Source organism: Xenopus tropicalis, chromosome 3, assembly GCF_000004195.4.
Source record: "Xenopus tropicalis strain Nigerian chromosome 3, UCB_Xtro_10.0, whole genome shotgun sequence".
Lineage (NCBI taxonomy): Eukaryota > Metazoa > Chordata > Amphibia > Anura > Pipidae > Xenopus > Xenopus tropicalis.
In genome coordinates, this window is record NC_030679.2 from 48,648,198 (window position 1) to 48,668,787 (window position 20,590).

General features: G+C 38.8%; 1 protein-coding gene across 5 annotated transcripts in view; it reads left to right on the forward strand.

Moving 5' to 3' along the window:
* ano4 (anoctamin 4) overlaps positions 1 to 20,590 on the forward strand; it is an 88,755-nt gene that overhangs the window by 59,123 nt on the left and 9,042 nt on the right. For all 5 annotated transcript variants that reach the window (XM_004912893.4, XM_012959855.3, XM_012959856.3 and 2 more), the window contains 12 exons: positions 1,228 to 1,334; positions 5,854 to 5,909; positions 8,238 to 8,359; positions 9,597 to 9,731; positions 10,719 to 10,815; positions 12,278 to 12,338; positions 14,010 to 14,092; positions 16,151 to 16,291; positions 16,965 to 17,129; positions 17,683 to 17,719; positions 19,508 to 19,619; positions 20,306 to 20,363. In XM_004912893.4, the coding sequence (XP_004912950.2) occupies positions 1,228 to 1,334; positions 5,854 to 5,909; positions 8,238 to 8,359; positions 9,597 to 9,731; positions 10,719 to 10,815; positions 12,278 to 12,338; positions 14,010 to 14,092; positions 16,151 to 16,291; positions 16,965 to 17,129; positions 17,683 to 17,719; positions 19,508 to 19,619; positions 20,306 to 20,363 (1,174 nt within the window). The remainder of the gene's footprint in view (positions 1 to 1,227; positions 1,335 to 5,853; positions 5,910 to 8,237; positions 8,360 to 9,596; positions 9,732 to 10,718; positions 10,816 to 12,277; positions 12,339 to 14,009; positions 14,093 to 16,150; positions 16,292 to 16,964; positions 17,130 to 17,682; positions 17,720 to 19,507; positions 19,620 to 20,305; positions 20,364 to 20,590) is intronic.

Below are 20,590 nucleotides of genomic sequence, written 5' to 3' on the forward strand. Positions count from 1 at the left end.
AAATGATGACTGTATGTTAGCTGAAGATGTTGTCTGATAAAGAACCTTGTTCGCACTTCTGTAGAGGAACGAGATAGGCTATTTAGAACAAAGGATACCATCTGTACTGATGTAAAAGGACAATATACCCAATTTATAATCATTATTGTTGTAATTATCTGTAATTCTTCAAAGAGACACATACTCTGTTGCTATAGATGATTATTAGGACAGGAAAAGAGATGGCACTAGTTTGAATAGTGTCTATAATTATATGGTAATGATATACTATGACATTTAATGCTATAAACTTGCTGCGTTCCAGTTTTGTAATGTAAATACAGAAAACAGAAGCAATTCGTCACAGATGCAATACATGAGAAGATGCAAACAAAATATAATGTATTTTTGATATGGCTGGCTTACAGAAGATAAAAAGCAATATTTAAAACGAAAAATAAAAAATAATATTTATTCAAGGTATACTTTTCATGCAAGATTTAAGCTACAGTATATATATTTTATCAGTATGAAGGACAAATATAACTTATAATAAGATTATATATATCCTAAGATTATTTAAGGGGTCATTTACTTTAAGAAACGCAGTGTGCAAAGTGCAAAAACAGGTGCAAACCACGCTTCCTTTGTTCTTGATTTGTTGCAAAATTTGTCAGCGCTGTACTTGTGAGGGGTTGGGGGGAGGACCACCTGGCAGACCCTCACCCCATTCCCTAACTTGCTTGTCATTTAGACACGGCAAGAAGCAAGGTTGCTGTAGAGAGTGCAAGCCGCTTCAGGGCCCTGACCTTCTGCACCCCAACTCTGCCCCTGTGCCACTTTTTTGTATCTGGCATGATATGCACAGCACAACCATTCCCTCAGTTAGAAGTGCTCCATGGATAAGTATGAGGCAGGCTCTTGCAACCATTAGCACCATTGTACTTCTGCCTGATGGAATAGTAAATGACTCCTATAGTTTATTTATAACTAAATAATAGAATAATGTAAGCAAACATTGATGTTGTAAATGTCCCTGTTCTGATCTGGACCTATTGATATAAATAATCAAAAGAACTCAGAAGTTCAGTATATAATATATATTTTGTTATTCAGTCTACAATAGATCTAGGGTTGCCATCATTTTTACCAGCCAGGCTGGTAAGGTAGTGGTCAGGTGGTTGAAACAAACACAGAAATATCTGAAATCTATAAAAATGATTAATGTAATGTTTTCTTTTTTTCTAGCTTCATAATAAACAATAAAGACACATTTTTCAACAATGCCACAAGGACCAGAATTGTACATCATATTTTACAAAGAGTCAAATATGAAGAGGGGAAAAATAAAATCGGTAAGAAATTGTCTGCCTGTACAAAATCATCTAGGCCTTTTTTTCCTATAAAGAACAGCTGTACAATAGTGGGGAGAAGTGTTTTCTGAGCTAAAAATGCCTTAACCAAATGTTATGCCACCTTTCCATTGACTTTTTGTGGTCTTGCAAAATTTTCCACGATTATGGGAATTTTTACCAAAGCAAAACATGCAATGTCCATTCACCAATAATAAGTATTACCATGTGATTTGTGATATGTATCCTTTTACACAATTAAATGCATCTGCCCCCCCCCCCCCCAAGCATGTCCAGGCACTTAACGCTCTTTTGCCCTACATGGCATGGTTGGAAAACTCTGCACCATTGGTCTCATGATCTCCAAATTGTACTGAGCATGTAATCATGCTTTGACTAAACAGCATGAAGTGTTGTATACATGATCTACTACTGTTGCAGAATTAAATGCCAGAATTGTGCCCTCAGGTTAAACTTGTTCCCAAGGGAACATTTATTCATGCTAGAAATTCTATTTCTTAATTTAGATTACAAGATGATGATTTTCTTATCTTAAAACTGAAAATGAATCTTAAATTTTTACACTGTGAGTAATATTATATATATATATATATATATATATATATATATATATATATCAATCCAAATGGTGTCCGCACTCCAAGGCTCAATGTTCTGCGGGGTGCTAGCCAAAATTATGTCTGTATAGAAAATAATCATCTGTGGCCAGCACACCCTTCAATGTTTCATCAAAATTTTTTTATTTTAAATATATTGTTAAAACCAACGTTTCGGTCCTTATTAGGACCTTTCTCAAGGATCAAGGACATTTTCTATGTTTTAGAAGCACAGTTGAAGTATGCTGTTAAATTGATGTGATATATTTTGATTACAATATGCTGAAGCATTTTAGAGATCATCATTTTCTGTGAATACTTAGCGAGAACAATTGCTGCCCAACATGCTGTACTGTACACTGCAGCGCATATTTTATTTTGTGGTTTAGTGTGGAAATGCATGGATTGATGAATCTCACTGCAAATGAGAACATTCTTGGAAAGAAAGGACAGAATTTCCAGCATTATATTAAAATACAACCAATTACTTGCGTTATTTGGGTAATGGGTTGTGCAATGTTCTTACAATGAAAACTGACTATACCAAGGTCCTGCAATACTTGAAATATTTGTCTTACTGATACTCTTGAATAAAACATGTTAGAGGTTATGCAGGGTGGCTCAGAGATTATCTGTTGCAAACAAAGGACATAACCATTCGGTAAAAGTTAGTAGATTATAACATCATATATTTTGATGTATATAAGCATAGCATCTCTTACCCAGAATGCTTGAAACCTGGTTCAAGGGGTGTTTTCATAAAATTCTATGCTTAAAATCTGGAAAACATTTAAGATACAACTGTATTACATCAATATGAAATAAGCTGGGTTGGCAAATCAGTACCCTATTAGAGAGGGAAAGAGATTGAGAAATAAAGAATAATGACATTTGTGTCTTTTGGATCATTGTGAACAGCAGATTTTCTTATAATTAATCCATAAGCTCTAGTAAAAGTACTGTACTGTCATTATAATTAACATTATTTGCAGTAGTGGAGACCTAACCTGCAGCAAATCTTGCAGCAGTCAGTGGAGCTTTGTTTCCTTATGCTTTATTGCTCTCTAAATCTATAGCCTTGGACAAATCCATAAACTAACTATTGTATGCATGATAATGTAATTTTGTTGGGAGTTAGAGGAAGTCAACCACAATGCCTGTGATTTCTGCTTGTGTTTTTATTGTATTTCTCTTTAGTGCTTTACTAAACAATCCAGGAACCATCGAACTGTTAAATAAGGCTCAGCAGCAAGGAACTGCAGGAGCAGAGTTGTTCTTGTTAAGCCAGTGTGTGTTTCCACTCTGTGCATAATTATTCTTAACATGAAGGTGACTTTTTCTGCTGGGCAATTTAGCCATCACGGCAGGTGCATTATTGGTCTTTTTGGTGCTGCTTGAATGATTCTTATAGTCTTTTGTTCTTAATTGTGAACACCCTTGCTTCTTGCTACAATTCAGGCTACATCATATTGTTTAGCTAATTAAATGTTCTTAATTTAATGGTGACCAAAGAGGAGTGGTTGACTTTGGGGCAATTAATCAGCGTTTTTTCTGATTGACTAGAGAGATTTTGCCATTAAGTTTCAGGGAGGCAAATTGATGAGCCAATGGGCAGTGCTATAATAGAGCACATGGCAAGGTGCCCTTTAACATAACCATGCAGTGTTCAGAGTTTTTTTTATAGTGGCAAATAACATCATTCTCTTGGAACCACCAAGTAAATGAAATTAATCGACCAGTAAATATCATCAAATTGTGTGTCGGTTTTTAACTGTTCTCCAAAGATTCCAAATGTGCAAAATTGTGACTTATTCACCACTTTAGCATTAGCATTCCTTCTGTATTTGCTGGCCTTAGAAGTGCTGTGACAAGCAATAATAAAATGCATTAGTGTAGCATAATGTTAATGTGACACATTACATTAATAAATATTTTGAATATTTTCATTTGCACTAGAAGCACATAGCAAGGAAATCTATACAAGCTATGAAAGGTATACTATTATCTGAAGAATTTTATTTTTATTATGCTAAAACTGCTGAGCAGCTGTATTTTCCTCTCTAAGCTTATGTGCAAGGAGCACTGTGATCTTGCTGTACTTCATTTTGCTACAGGTATGGTATCTATTATCCGGAAAGCCATTATCCAGATAGCTCAGAATTACAGGAAGGCCAGCTCTAATAGGTTCTATTTTAATCAAATAATTCATTTTTTTCAGTTGTTTTACTTCTTTTCTGTAATAATGAAACAGTACCTTATACTTGATTCCAAATAATATAAAATTAATCCTTATTGGAGTCACAACAATCCTATTGGGTTTATTTAATGTTTACATTATTTTTTAGTGGATTTTTTGTAGACCTAAGGTACAGAGATCCAGATTAGATAAAGATCCCTTATCTGGATAACAGGTCCCATACCCGTAAATATTTCACTAGGCATAGACCATAGTGACCACAGATTGTATATGAACATGGCAGGTATTAGAATATCAGCAGCAGCATCTACCTCTATAAAAGTACCCATGATACCTGGCAATTATTCATTTTGTTGAGTTTTAGATACCACCATAACAGAACTGCTGGTTTGTGAGGATAAAGTCCACTGTAAATACAGTCACACCTTATTTGACAGTGTTGCATATTTCATATTTTTTTAGTAACAGCTTCCTTTAAATTATGAAGAGTAACAAAAAAAGAGAGTGACAAAAAAAAATGCGGAAAACTGCAAATAATTTCTAAAGAAGTGCCACTTGGGAGCCTGCAGCATTTATGAGCTACTGTCTCAGCTGAACAATGCATATCTGGCTGATAGACTGCCAAGGATTTTTGGAAACATTCTTTCATGATTTATAAACACTAAATAGTCTTCTGTCCAGTAAAAGCCTTATACTAAATCTCTATATATTGCATCCAGCTCTTGGGGAAAAAATGTCTATAGTCAATGAAACACTGTACCCACAACTGTCAATAAAGCTGCTCGCACCTCCGTATATATAATTGTGTTTGGTGCCCCTCAGCCCTTTCTGCCTTCTGTTTCAAACTGAGTGCTGCTGCGCCTATTGACGCAGCGAAACCCTAGAACTACCCCCAGCTCCTGACCAGAAGTTAGGGCCAGGGTCCCCTACATCTTCAGCGTCAATAGGCACTGCACACTTAAACCTAAAGCAGGGGTGGCCAACACGTCGATCTCGGTCCACCAGTCGATACCCCATGGATTTCTGGTGGACCGCGGTGAAGCCGGGGATGCGGAAGTGCTCCGTGAATGTGTACATACGCTGTGTCATGTACGTATGCATTCATGCCGCACTTCCGCATTCCGCGTTGGTCTGGTCGATCGCGACCGAACAAAGTCTGGCCACCCCTGACCTAAAGCATCGGACGTAGATCATCAAACGCCAAACACCAGACAGACCAACAAAATTGTGTCCAATTTTTATGCATGCATAGCTGCAGTAATTTTAGTGAATTTAATGCCGTTATGGTAGGCACAATTATGCCAAACCCATTGCAACTATAATGGCTGGAATTCTGGGGAAAAAAAATGCACAGTAGGGAAAAACATGGCGACCGCGTTCGAAATTGCTTACTGCACTTTAGGATGTACATGTGCCCCTAATGATTAGGTCATGGAAAGTTATGTATATCTTTACCACAAAATCACTACTGCTAAGTCAGTGCAAAGTGTGCAGAAAGAAAGCTCCACCGATCTAGTACATTTGTTCATTTAAATGGTTAACCTTTAAATCAATACAAGACCATAGGGACTTTTGTTTAAACCATGCTAACGTGTTTATGCACAATGCATATGTTTATATGTGCTCAGAACGTGTCTCAGCTTTTCTACAGTCCTTTTATTTTAAATGTTTCTGTGCTGTGATTTCTCTTTTGTTCCCTTTCATTCAGGACTGAACCGATTGCTCACAAACTGCACATATGAAGCTGCCTTCCCCCTACATGAGGTATACCTGTGCTTATACAATAAATATTTTGCCCTAAGCCACTTTATAAATGTATAGAGACCTATAAATCAGATAACTGGCACTGTTGCATAAAACCCTATTATTTGTCTCTGTAAAGGTAAGCTTGAAAATAGGAATAGCAATAGAATCTTCTCCCCACCCCTGAATACCATATTAAAAATTCCAGCTGTTAATCATATATTGCCTGCTCCGCCTCTGTGCCGTAGGCATAAGTTCTTAACACACACTGTAAATGGCACACCTCCTTAAATAAGCTCCTGAAGGGAATGGACCTTAAACGACAAACCTAGTGGTTGGTGTTATCTAGTGATTAAGCCGCTCCAATTGTGTAATGGTGTGATTCCCACTCAAGTTTAGTTCTTATTGCAGTTTATAGGAAACCCAAGCATCTTTTAAATAGACTAAAAACATGCATACTTTTGTAAACCCGATGCTATAATACAGTGCTGTCCAACTGGCGGCCCGCCACCCCCCTCTGTGTGGCCCCCCACCTATCTGGCTGCTTTGATGGCTTACCTTTGTGTAAACTTTAAATGGTATCAGTACTGTGATTAACTGCCCCCCCTGCATGGTTCTCACCTCAGATTCAGGCTGTAATCAGGCTGTATTGTTTAAATATGTAATCCCCTGTACTGTTCACACCTTTTAATCTCTGCATTGTTCACCCCCTGCAGTGTTTACACCTCAGGCCCAGGCTGTAATCACCCCCATTGTTCCCCTGTTCACACCTCAGGAGCAGTAGAAACCCACAAATAATCCCTGCATACTACAAAAAGAACATATACTGAGGTGGTACTGCAATTAAAAAGTTTTTTAATATATAGTTATTGTGCAGACTGTAGGAGCAGTGCCAGCATTGTGTCACTGTAGGCTGCCTGTGTGTGCCATACACACAGGCAGCATAGGGCAAGCAGAGTTTGGCACACACAGGCAGGGTAGGGAAGGCAGAGTATGGCACACACAGCCAGAGTAGGGCAGGCAGAGTATGGCACACACAGGCCAAGTTTGGCACAAACCAGCCAAGAATGGCACACACCAGCCAAGAATGGCACACACAGTGAAAGTATGGCACACGCAGGCAGGGTAGGGAAGGCAGAGTATGGCACACACAGGCAGAGTAGGGCAAGCAGAGTATGGCACACACAGGCCAAGTATGGCACAAACCAGCCAAGAATGGCACACACAGTGAAAGTATGGCACCCAGGCAGGGTAGGGCAGGCAGAGTATGGCACACACAGGCAGGGTAGGGAAGGCAGAGTATAGCACACACAAAGGCAGGGTAGGACAGGCAGAGTATGGCACACAGGCAGGGTAGGGCAGGCAGAGTATGGCAGGTTTTTGCTGTACTACAACCATTAATATGGGTATGGTCATGTGATAACATGGGTGTGGTTTCAAGTGGGTGCGGTTTCAAAAAGGGGAGTGGTCAAAACTGGCTTCCATTATTGGCCCTCCACCACGTAGGTCGGAAAAATTCCGGCCCTCGGTACAACAGAAGTTGGACAGCACTGCTATAATATATCCTGCGTTCTTATGCTGGTTTCTTTTTCTTTCTTTTTTTAATTTGTTTTTGATCTTTCTTGCGATTGAGCTGTATGCATATTATGCATATCTTTGTTTTAAAAATGAAAACTAAGTAAAAAGATAATTAAAGAAATTAAATAAAAAGGTAACATAGCTTAGGGAGATTTTGTAGTCTGTTTACCAAAGTGCGATAGATAACGATAATGACTTGCACCAGAAAAAACGCCAGAACAGTTTTAGCACAAACATTTCTGCAATTCTGGATCATCAGGCACACTTACATATACTTGCATATTATCACATCCACTCTACGTAAGCTGTTTTGCAAGGTTTACTAAAGACTAGCACAAGCACATACAAGCTTACCTGTATTCTGACTATCCTGGGTTCCTGGAATATAACAACAAAATCTGATAGCTCAGGACTGTGTTCAAAACCATCCATATAGTTATAACTGTTCTTGGCAGGTTTTGTTCTGCCACACTGTTCTTTGTGCTTGTGGTTGATGTGACCAATTATCGAGACCATGTTATTAAGAGAAAAAAATGTGTGGCTTTGAACATTTATGTTCTTACCCAGAATGCTTTCCTACAGGAGAATTGTTGTCATGATGACAAACTATAATGCAATTACATTAAATTGTACATGAATACATATAGTTATTTTAACTGGCATCGTGGATACATTAATGTTGTGTTTAAAAATAGTTTTGATCTTTGTGCAATTATGAATTTCCTGCTGTACAAAATTACTTTTCATTTGAGTTTTATGGTTTTCATTTAGGGGAGTTACAGAAGCAAAAATTCAATAAAGACACATGGAGCAGAAAATCACAGACATTTGCTTTTTGAATGTTGGGCCTCCTGGGGAGTATGGTATAAATACCAACCACTAGATCTGGTCAGGTAAGGAAATTCATTCTTAAGCACCAATATTAACAGAAGGTGTCTTGCAAGAAGATTGCTTCAAAAAGACTACAGGGAAAGGGGTTGGGGTGCCAAGTAAGAATGGCTATATACTTTGGGCCCCTCTAAAGAATTTTTTTGCAGGAGGCCCGGTGCCGACTTGTTACACCGCTGGCACTACCTGCACACATTTGATGAGTTCCCTCACTAAACTGTGCCCCTTGTGGACTGCCAACAACAACACAAATGTTTGGGGTCACTCCTGTACTTACAATACTTCTTTGGGGAAATTGCTCAGCCTCCTGGCATTTCTCACTTCACTCAGAATATCAGAAGCATATTTAGATCTGTGCTGCCCTAGGCACCGGACCAAATACACCCCTACTTTGCTGCACGTGAGCGTGTCACTTCCCCCAAAGCCTGCAACCCCCCTCACCCCCCGACTCTATGGGGACCTCTCCTCACTGCTCTGTATGGGTGTTTAAATGTATGTGTATGGGGGGGGTGCCCCCCAAAACGTGCTGCCCCAGGCACTGGGTGCCTTAATATAAATACGCCCCTGCAGACTATCGGTCACTTGGCAGGCCTGGATGCCTGGGCCTAGGGTGGCACAAATTTAGCATGCAGCCCAGCCACACCTAAATTTGCTTGCATATGGAGCACTGGGAACAGGACACACAGAAAACTTTAGTGCATGCTGTACCCACTGCTCCGCATGCACGATCCTGAGGGGGATGGAGGGGGCAGGGAATGAAGGCGGCCTCTGTGCGCCTTCGTAACAAATTTGGCGCTGTTACTTGGTAAAAAACACCCTCTGCTCCTTGCAGTGACAGGCAGCACCCCAGCCCCTCTGGGAGTTCCTAACACAGACAGGTAGACCCTCCTAACATTCTTACTACAATTTAAAACCTTTCCACAGGACAGATTTCTTGTGGAAACTCTGCTCCGGTATGTGAGCTGGACCACTGGAAGGGACTGTCATGACCTGTCACTTCCTTTCAGAACACTATGGCTCTGTTTAGGGACATCTCCCTTGAAGCTTACATATCTCACTATAGAGAACTTCAAGGAAAAACTCACCTATCGACCTATTTCTTTGGTCACTCTACCACATTGGGTAAAGTTCCCTAATTAAACCAAAATCCAGTACATGTTTTTTCTTATGCAATTGTGCTGCTTTTATTAATAATGTGGTTTCTGTAGCTAATTAACTTTTTCATCTTAATTTTTTAAACAGGCGGTATTTCGGAGAGAAGATAGGTCTGTATTTTGCATGGCTTGGCTGGTACACAGGAATGCTTTTCCCAGCAGCCATTGTTGGCTTGTTTGTTTTCCTCTATGGAATGTTTACACTAGACAGCTGCCAAGTCAGGTAATACCTACAAACTATATAGTCATGGTTTCCTGCTTATTTTTCTTCATTTCAGCTTTGAACTAAATAAGGGTCCTCCACTCAAAAACTATTTGGCACAGCGAAAGAAAATATGATCTTACACAACTTTCTAATATACATTCATTAAAATTTGTAATGGTTTCCAAGTTACCGTATATACTTGAGTATAAGCCGAGTTGTCCAGCACTCAAAATGTGCTAAAAAAGGAATCCTCGGCTTATGCTGTAATCAAGTAGTAAGGGCAGTGCCGAATTACTTGTCCTACCGGCGCATCCGGCGCGCGAGCTCGGAGGTGGGGGGTAGCTGCTGCATTTCCCACCCTAGGCTTATACTCGAGTCAATAAGGTTTTCCAGTGCCACCCTAGGAACTAAATGCAGATGCTTGCCGAGGACACCCTCACCTCCCCAGCTCCGCCTTCAGATTTCAGTAGGTTTCATATGTGGGTGGCTGAGAAGGTGTAATATTAAAAAAAAATTATTATAAAAGGCACCTGAGGGCCATCCCCCCCACCCCTCACGGACAGGTTGCCTATATACAGTATAAATACGTCCCTTTATGTAGTTGCTATTAATAGTGATTTTAAATACTAATGCAAACCTTAATTTGACACTTTCCATAATCAAAGTGACAAGTTTTTAGTTTTTCCAGGGAAATATCATGGTAACCAAGACTTTAATGCAGAATATCCCATGGTGCCATCGGTCAGATCGGTGCAGTTTGGCCATAAATGTTTGTAATCAAATTGCGCTAGTTTCTGTTTTAATTTTACAAATTATTCATTTTGTCACAAAAAATAATCTCATAATGAGAAATGTGGGATTTATAGACATTGCAGCTTTGATGAAATTGATCTAACTGGTCAATCAATTCAATTAACTTCTAGTCAGAAAATTGGCAAGTCCTTTGGTAAAATCACAGAATTCTTTTTCACAATATTGTTGTCTTGTTACACTTTTGTTTTGCAGTCGAGAAATCTGCCAAGCCACAAACATTACTATGTGTCCACTATGTGACAAATATTGTCCATACATGAGGTTGTCAGACAGTTGCATCTATGCCAAGGTACGGCACAATAAGACCATCTTTGGGAGGGGTACAATGGAATACTATTTTTTGTATTGGAATCCTCAAGATTTTTATCAAATTCAATTTTGCACTTCCTTCATGGCTCAGTCGGAGCTGATTTATTTATTGCTTAGGCCGATTGTTGCAGTAATAATACAGGGTAAAGGGCACCAGCTCATAGGGTCTAATGTAGCATTGATTGACTGGGCAGGTTTAGGTGGAGAGACAAAATGTTTGCAACAGATTAGCTTTCCAAAACTGAATCCATTGAAATATTTGAAATCATTCCCAGTCTAGGGGGCACATTTATTAATCCACAAACGTCCGAAAAGCGTACGAATGCATTTTTTTCATAATGATCGGTATTTTGCGACTTTTTCGAGCGCTCAATACGAAAAAATCGCGACAATTCGTGAAAGTCGTAATGGCTATGCAAAAGTCGAGACAATTCACGAAAGTCATAATGGCTATGCAAAAGTCGCGACAATTCACGAAAGTCATAATGGCTATGCAAAAGTCGCGACAATCCACGAAAGTTATAATGGCTATGCAAAAGTCGCGACAATGCGTGCAAGTCGTAACGGCTACGAAAAAGGCGCGGCGGTGACGAAAAAAATCGCAAAAATACGAAAAAGTCGCAAAATGTTCGTTTCCAATCCGATTTTTTCCCATTCGGGATTTGGATTCGTGGATTAGTAAGTCAGCCCCTAGGTGTGCAGAACATGATGAGGAAACTGCTACCTTCTAGATATTATGAACTATATCTCCCATCTCAAGGTTATAAGTGGAATTGTATTGTTTTTATCATTTTTTGTATTTATATAGCATCCCAGGGGTACGCAGTGCTTTACAAGGAGTAAACATGAACAGTGTAGACAATGATAATAAATACTATGTGCTAGGAGTTTCAATACATGGTAATAATGAGGTATTTGACACAAAGATCTTACAATCTAGTGGAGTGGAATAACTATAGAGGAAGCAGACTCTGCTTCCTCTATAACTGTAAGGATTCCCCCTCCCCAGTGGCCAGCACTGATGACAACTATAGTAAATATAGGTGGAGTTCATTAAATGTTTTTTTAATTTGGGAATACTGGTTGGCATGATTAAAGTGAGGAATTTTATGCTATAGTATAGAGGAAAAGGAAGGGCTATGACCAGGCTTGATACAGTCAGCACAGCATATGGCCCCTGTGCAGAAGTAGTATAAGGGCCCCATATAGAGTGGTAGCTTTCTAGTAGTACTGCTCTTTCAGCATCTCTCCTGTAGTAACAATACACAGGGCCTTCTGGGGCATACAAAAATAATGTGTAGGAGCAGATGAGTGTCCCTGTTTAGCTGCACAGATTATGTGCCCCTTGGCTATGGCCTAATAAGTACCACAATAAAATGCATTTGCTTTATTTTTTAAATGTGTATACTTTTAGGTATTCTAAATGGTATTTTATGTTGCAGGTTACCCATCTGTTTGACAACAGTGCAACAGTATTCTTTGCTGTTTTTATGGCAGTTTGGGGTAAGTATTAACATCGTGTGGGAAGTTATTGGAAGGGATAATTTGACTGCACAGTTACTTTCCCTTGTAAAGATGTCCACTAATGCCATCTATAGCATTAACATGAAAGCATTCCCTCTTTATAAGTAGTGTTCAGTATCCATAAATAGTAGATGAAATACTAGATTATAATAGCATAGTTTACTGTGTGCTCCAGCATTTGCAGTTACCTGCATTTACATTTACAGTCTTATATGTTTTAAGAAACCCAATATTTCCATGCATAGTCATTTTAGGCCTAATTAGAACTTTTGATAAATATCGTTATCTCCTCTAGCCTAAACAGAAAGTTAGGCTCTATTCTACATCTGCACAACCCCTGGTATTTATAAAGAACTTGATCTTTCAGAACAGAACAGAACATTCTGGGGCAGTTTTGTTTTACATTTTACAAGTATCTAATAAACCTGTTCCAGTGTTTCTACTGTACGCCAGATATTTGTAGCATGACCGAGTTGTCAGAACATACTTGATTAACTCAGCAACACCTGTATTGGCTTTTCAAAGCACAGTAAAAGGCCAGCCAACCTGTGACCATGGCAATGCAGTCAAGGCTAAAATTGTAAGCATAAGGTATAATAATGAAATGTTCCCATTTTAATGTTTACAATTAGACAAACAGAAAATAACACATTTAGATTTAGATACAGCTGTGCTGTAACCACTTAACTGCTGCAGATCTAGAATACATAGAGGTTAATGTAATAAAAGACACTAAGGGCCCGATTCACTAAAGTCCGAAATAAGGAGTGCTATTTATAGCATGCGTTAAAAATCTTATCACTTCTTATTTTTCGCTCGATTCACTAAAAGGACACTTGTCATAATTAAGAAGCGATGTTCTTGGCGTTATTTATCTTACAATGACATATTTTAATGAAAAAAACTATGCGATAAGCGTTATTGACCTTTAGTGAATCGGCCCCTATAATGCTTATCGCATAGTTTTTTTCATTAAAATATGTCATCGTAAGATAAATAACGCCAAGAACATCGCTTCTTAATTATGACAAGTGTCCTTTTAGTGAATCGAGCGAAAAATAAGAAGTGATAAGATTTTTAACGCATGCTATAAATAGCACTCCTTATTTCGGACTTTAGTGAATCGGGCCCTAAGTTTGCCCAGGAGCAGCCATACCAACCATTTAGCAGGTAGCATTTACTGCTCACCTTTTTAAAAGCAAACATCTTATTGGTTGCTATGGGTTACTGCTTCTGGGTAAACATAGTGCCTTTTATTACATATGGGGGATTGTACTGTATGTCAAGTCACAGATTGCCAGTGCCATAGAGTCTATGGTTCCGGGTTGCTCTTTGATCTATGTTTTGTCACTTGCTTCCTGGAAAAATCAAAGTTGCCTGGCATGAAGGGGGTTAATAGCAAAATTAGTTATATCACTAACACCTATGGGCAGATTTATCAAAATGTGAGTTTAGGGTTTAATACATATAAAATCATCCATGTTCTATTCTTTCCTATGGGATTTTAAGAAGTGTATTTATATATTGGTGAGTTCTTACTTTCACCCACTGATAAATATTCTTCTTAAAATCCCATAGGAATAAATAGAACAAGAGTACGTTTTTATGTATTAAGCACTTTGAGAAATTTAATGAAATATACTTTTTTAGCCACAGTGTTTCTGGAGTTTTGGAAAAGAAGAAGAGCAGTAATTGCTTATGACTGGGACTTAATAGACTGGGAAGAAGAAGAGGTTTGTATAACAAGACCTTCCAGATAAAGTTATGATGCTTGAAGAGAACTACATTTCACACAGCTCTTTATTTCTGGAACAGCAATTTATTAACAATAGCAATATCATACCTCCCTACCTAGGTGGAGTTTGGGAAGATTAAGGGTGTGTTAAGGAGTAACTGTGGGCAGTATATATACAGGTCCTTTTCAAAAAATTAGCATATTGTGATAAAGTTCATTATTTTCTGTAATGTACTGATAAACATTAGACTTTCATATATTTTAGATTCATTACACACAACTGAAGTAGTTCAAGCCTTTTCTTGTTTTAATATTGATGATTGTGGCATACAGCTCATGAAAACCCAAAATTCCTATCTCAAAAAATTAGCATATTTCATCCGCCCAATAAAAAAAAAGTGTTTTTAATACAAAAAAAGTCAACCTTCAAATAATTATGTTCAGTTATGCACTCAATACTTGGTCGGGAATCCTTTTGCAGAAATGACTGCTTCAATGTGGCGTGGCATGGAGGCAATCAGCCTGTGGCACTGCTCAGGTGTTATGGAGGCCCAGGATGCTTCAATAGCGGCCTTAAGCTCATCCAGAGTGTTGGGTCTTGTGTCTCTCAACTTTCTCTTCACAATATCCCACAGATTCTCTATGGGGTTCAGGTCAGGAGAGTTGGCAGGCCAATTGAGCACAGTAATACCATGGTCAGTAAACCATTTACCAGTGGTTTTGGCACTGTGAGCAGGTGCCAGGTCGTGCTGAAAAATGAAATCTTCATCTCCATAAAGCTTTTCAGCAGATGGAAGCATGAAGTGCTCCAAAATCTCCTGATAGCTAGCTGCATTGACCCTGCCCTTGATAAAACACAGTGGACCAACACCAGCAGCTGACATGGCACCCCAGACCATCACTGACTGTGGGTACTTGACACTGGACTTCAGGCATTTTGGCATTTCCCTCTCCCCAGTCTTCCTCCAGACTCTGGCACCTTGATTTCCGAATGACATACTTTGGACCACTGAGCAACAGTCCAGTGCTGCTTCTCTGTAGCCCAGGTCAGGCGCTTCTGCCGCTGTTTCTGGTTCAAAAGTGGCTTGACCTGGGGAATGCAGCACCTGTAGCCCATTTCCTGCACACGCCTGTACACGGTGGCTCTGGATGTTTCTACTCCAGACTCAGTCCACTGCTTCCGCAGGTCCCCCAAGGTCAGGAATCGGTCCTTCTCCACAATCTTCCTCAGGGCCCAGTCACCTCTTCTCGTTGTGCAGCATTTTCTGCCACACTTTTTCCTTCCCACAGACTTCCCACTGAGGTGCCTTGATACAGCACTCTGGGAACAGCCTATTTGTTCAGAAATTTCTTTCTGTGTCTTACCCTCTTGCTTGAGGGTGTCAATGATGGCCTTCTGGACAGCAGTCAGGTCGGCAGTCTTACCCATGATTGCGGTTTTGAGTAATGAACCAGGCTGGGAGTTTTTAAAAGCCTCAGGAATCTTTTGCAGGTTTTTAGAGTTAATTTGTTGATTCAGATGATTAGGTTAATAGCTCGTTTAGAGAACCTTTTCATGATATGCTAATTTTTTGAGATAGGAATTTTGGGTTTTCATGAGCTGTATGCCACAATCATCAATATTAAAACAAGAAAAGGCTTGAACTACTTCAGTTGTGTGTAATGAATCTAAAATATATGAAAGTCTAATGTTTATCAGTACATTACAGAAAATAATGAACTTTATCACAATATGCTAATTTTTTGAAAAGGACCTGTATATATATATATATATATATTTTCTGACGTGAAAAATCAAAATGGTTTTGATTGAATAGGTACTTCAAAGCCACAACTTTTGCATTAACAATTTAACTAATCTGGGCAGGGTCACTTTATGTCAATCTATAATACCACCATTTAGGCACTAGTTGGTGATATTCCTTGTGGATTACCAATGGCTAGAGACTCAGGGATACAGACATAAAAGAAATTTTGTGTAAGAGACAACAATATGTGTGAATCTGAGCATTACATTTACTTTTATTTTTTTTTTGTTTTTATTGTTTTTGTCCAGGAAGAAATCCGCCCTCAGTTTGAAGCCAAATACTCAAAGAAAGAGCGTGTAAACCCAATATCAGGAAAGCCAGAGCCTTATCAAGCCTTTGCAGATAAATGCAGCAGACTTGTTGTTTCTGCTTCTGGAATATTTTTTATGGTTTGTTAAATGTACACTTTATATGCACTTACAAGGTTAAATACACACTCCAGCATGGGCAAATTACATAGAGCCTGTGTTGAAAATGTTCTCTGCCTATTCTGTAAATGAAATAAAATCCATATTTATCATATTTATTACTGTTGCTCATGTATAATATACTTTAGTATCTGACGGAAGTTTGTATTATTATTGTCCAAACAAGTGTATCTTAATGTGCTTGGCCTGCTTTAGTGTAAAGAATATATAAATATGAAGATGTGGGAATTCCTACTGCCCCTGTACACTGTTATATTTATAACCATTATAGCCATAACTACATTGTATAGCATTCTTTTTTAAAATTAGCTGTGTATGCTAATGTTCCTGAAAGTGCCGATGCTGTACGTGGTTCATGGTAATAAGATAGCAGTGTCTCTAGACAGAATGAAATTTAAACCTGCACTTTGCCTTGCGCTCACATTATAAGGCATGGCACACACTTGATCAGACTTTATTCCACCCTAGGGCCTTGCGTTGGTTGCTTCTCAGCAGCTTCACCTCTATGTTCCCTTAGAGACCTGCGAATTCCATTTTATCTGTTGGCAGGAAAATAATCCCGCTTCTAAGGGCATATAAAAGTTCCACAGATGTGCAAATGATTTATTGACCTCTCTCTGTGTGTTCTCCCCAGATATGTGTCGTAATTGCTGCAGTTTTCGGCATTGTTATTTATCGTGTTGTGACTGTCAGTACGTTTGCTGCCTTTAAGTGGGCGTTAATAAGGAACAATTCTCAGGTTGCTACTACAGGGACGGCGGTGTGCATAAACTTTTGCATTATAATGCTTCTGAATGTGGTAAGATGGTAAAATCCTCTTGCGTGATAACACTACTATTAGTCGATAAAGCATTGAAAGAACAGCCATGAGTGCTACGAGGGCATGTAGGGCAGATTTCTTAAACAAGGGATATGAATACTTTTAAAGTTTTTTTGAGGGGGAATTTATCTTAAAGAGTCACTAAACACATGCAGTTCTAGAAAAACATACAATGTGTACAAAATTCAGGTTTATGTAGTCTGTTGTTGACCAGTTGGTTGCTAGGGATTACTGTAAATATTAATACATAAAATTCAAAAAAGGCATTTTGTAGCTTTGCTACTTTTTCTGTTTTCACATTCACGACAACTAACACTTATGTATTTGAATTTAAAGGGATACTGCCATCATTCATTTAATTCTTATCTCCCTGCCATTGAAACCATGGATATAGAAATAACTTTGTCAACATCAGCATGAATGTATACAGATGAGGTTCATTCTATATTTTTAATCTACTGTAGTAATGAAAGTGGATAAGGAAAAAATGACTAAGCAGATGGATTAATAGGGCCATTTTCCTGTTTTTCAGCTCTATGAAAGGGTTGCACTCTTCCTTACAAACCTAGGTAAGATTTTTCATACTATTTTCTGTGCAGTTTTGTAATATTTGTACTTCAACAAATCATTAATTTAAATAGGCAGATATAGACATTTTTTATATAGTGCCTTGTCACAGACAGAACTAAGCACTGGAATACATTTATATTTTATCTAATAAGATTAACAACACTAACATACACAGTCCAATAAGCTGCCAATGTGGTTATCGCCCGTTTATGGCCACCTTAAGTGTTTACGTGTGTGTGTGCACTATACTGTAAGCGAGGCAATTTCAGCAATTTTCTGAAATCGCCTGCGCAGCGTGTGCCATCCCACCGGCAACTTACATTTTCGCCGGTGGGATGGTATATCGGGGAGATTAGTCGCCCGTGACAAGGGAGATTTGTCGTGGGCGACTAATCTCCCCATGTGCCAGAGCCCTAAAAGGGAACTATCCCAAAAATTCCAACTTATTATAAGCTTAATTTCATGGAAATACATTTTTTGCAATTAAAAACTGTTTGCATTGTTTCTCTAACAAAATAACTGACACTGTCACAGAGTGAGTGTTTCTGATTATTTTGAAAGAGTGAGCTCTAGTACATCTTCTAGGGCAGTGCTGTCCAACTTCTGCGGTGCCGAGGGCCGGAATTTCTCTCGCATACATGGTGGAGGGCCGCTAATGGAAGCCAGTTTTGGCCACTCACCCATTTTAAACCACACCCATTTTATCACAATGGTCGCTGCAGGGATATCAACCATCATTCATATGTGAAAGAATTATATTATGTCATATTAAGACACACCCTTATATCCATATGCCTCCTCCTCCCCTGTGGATAGCACAGCAACCCCCAGCATATAATTACACACCTTAGGGATCATTTAATATCTATTTCCAACTGCTAACAAACTCCCAGAACAAACCCCTGCCAGGTTCACCTCCCACAGGCAGCATAGGGTAGGCAGAGTATGGCACACACAGGCAGCACTCTGCCTGTCCTATGCTGCCTGTGTGTGCCATACTCTGCCTGTCCTATGCTGCCTGTGGGTGGCATACCCTCCCTGCCCTATGCTGCTTATGTGCCATACTCTGCCTACCCTATGCTGCCTATGCACAGACAGCATAGGCCAGGCAGTACATACAATGTCTGAGGTGTGAAGAGGTGAACAATGTGGGTGATTATAGCCTGAGCCTGAGGTGTGAACACTGCAGGGGGTGAACAATGCAGAGATTAAAAGGTGTGAACAACACGGGATTACAGTTTTAAACAATACAGAGGGATTACAGCCTGAATCTGAGGTGATAACCATGCAGGGGGCCAGTTAATCTCAGTACTGATACCATTTAAAGATAACACAAAGTTAAACTATCAAAGCAGCCACACACAGGGGGGTCGAGGGCTGCATGCTGCACTGTTCTAGGGTATATATTAGACCTAACTATCAATCAGAATCGATGTAGGCAGGCAGATGCGGAGAGGGAAGAGTGAAGACTAAATTATTTCAGAAACAGTACAGAATTTTTAATTGATTATATTTAAAATAGATGAAGCTTATATTAAATTTTTCTGATCTGTGTTTCATTTTTAATATGATTGCCAACAGCTGGGAAGGAGACATCAAGGTGACATGAGCCCACCAAGTGCTGCCAGATTTGTAACAAAATGGCAACTGCTTAGCCTGCAGAGTTGATAAATGGGGCCCAATGTCTAGGGTTTTCTAATGAGTTAAACTGTTTTTATATAGAATCTTAGAATATTTCTTTTAATACCGATATTCCTGTTATTGATAACCGTGGTTTTTGCCCACAGAACAGCCTCGCACTGAATCAGAATGGGAGAACAGCTTTACTTTGAAAATGTTTCTTTTTCAGTTTGTCAATCTGAACAGTTCCACCTTTTACATTGCATTCTTTCTTGGGCGGTAAGTTGGAGCTGCTGTCTTAAAAAATTATTATTTTGAAAATTTGGAGTAAAAAAAACGAGAATTTGTGTAAAGGTCATGTTTTCTGTTTGATTTTTTTCTGAATAGTAACAGGACGACTGGAGCTAGACAAATGATTCACTTGTGTTTTTTTAAATGGTATAGTGTTCTCTTGTGGGTGTAGGGAGCTTGAACAAGATGACTGTCAGATATGACACACTGCGTCGCCACATGGGGCATTCCCAAAACATAAGCTGCCTGTTGTCCAGGCTAGACATCAGTGTGCTCATGTCCATATTGGCTAGCACTGGGCGTCAAGCATTTAAGTGATGACTGTTTTGCTGTAGCAGAGTGCACTGTTTCACTAGAGTCTTTGGATGAGGCCATAATTGCTTTGACTTACACAGATATGTAAATAATATACCTTGGGCTAAAAAACATATAAGTGTATTTAGAATCAGGTTATTATACCCTATGTATATATATATATATATATCTTTATTTATAAATATGTGTATTGTGTGATAACATTACCAGTACAGATCAAGTATAATGCTTGTCAGCATACACCCAGCCAGGCATGTTTATCTTTCTAACAATAAATAGCATTTAGTTATTAGATTTGATGTTAATTTCTGTGATATTGTTTATAAAAACATGTATTAAACTTTAATTTTTGGTTAAAGGTTTACTGGCAGACCAGGGGCTTATTTAAGGCTCATAAACAAATGGCGACTTGAAGAGGTCAGTGACTATTCTAAAGACATTATTTATCATATGTGTATGTTGTTTTGTGCAAGTTGTGCAATCTGCTTCATTAAACCATAAGAACAATGAGTAAAATGTCAATCTTCCCAATACTGTAAGATATCATTAGGCATATTTATATTCAAACAGAAGCCTCAGTAAATGGGTATACAGTATTATATATTTGGCTGTTTTGTTTAGGGGCCTTTACTAAAAATGCAGAA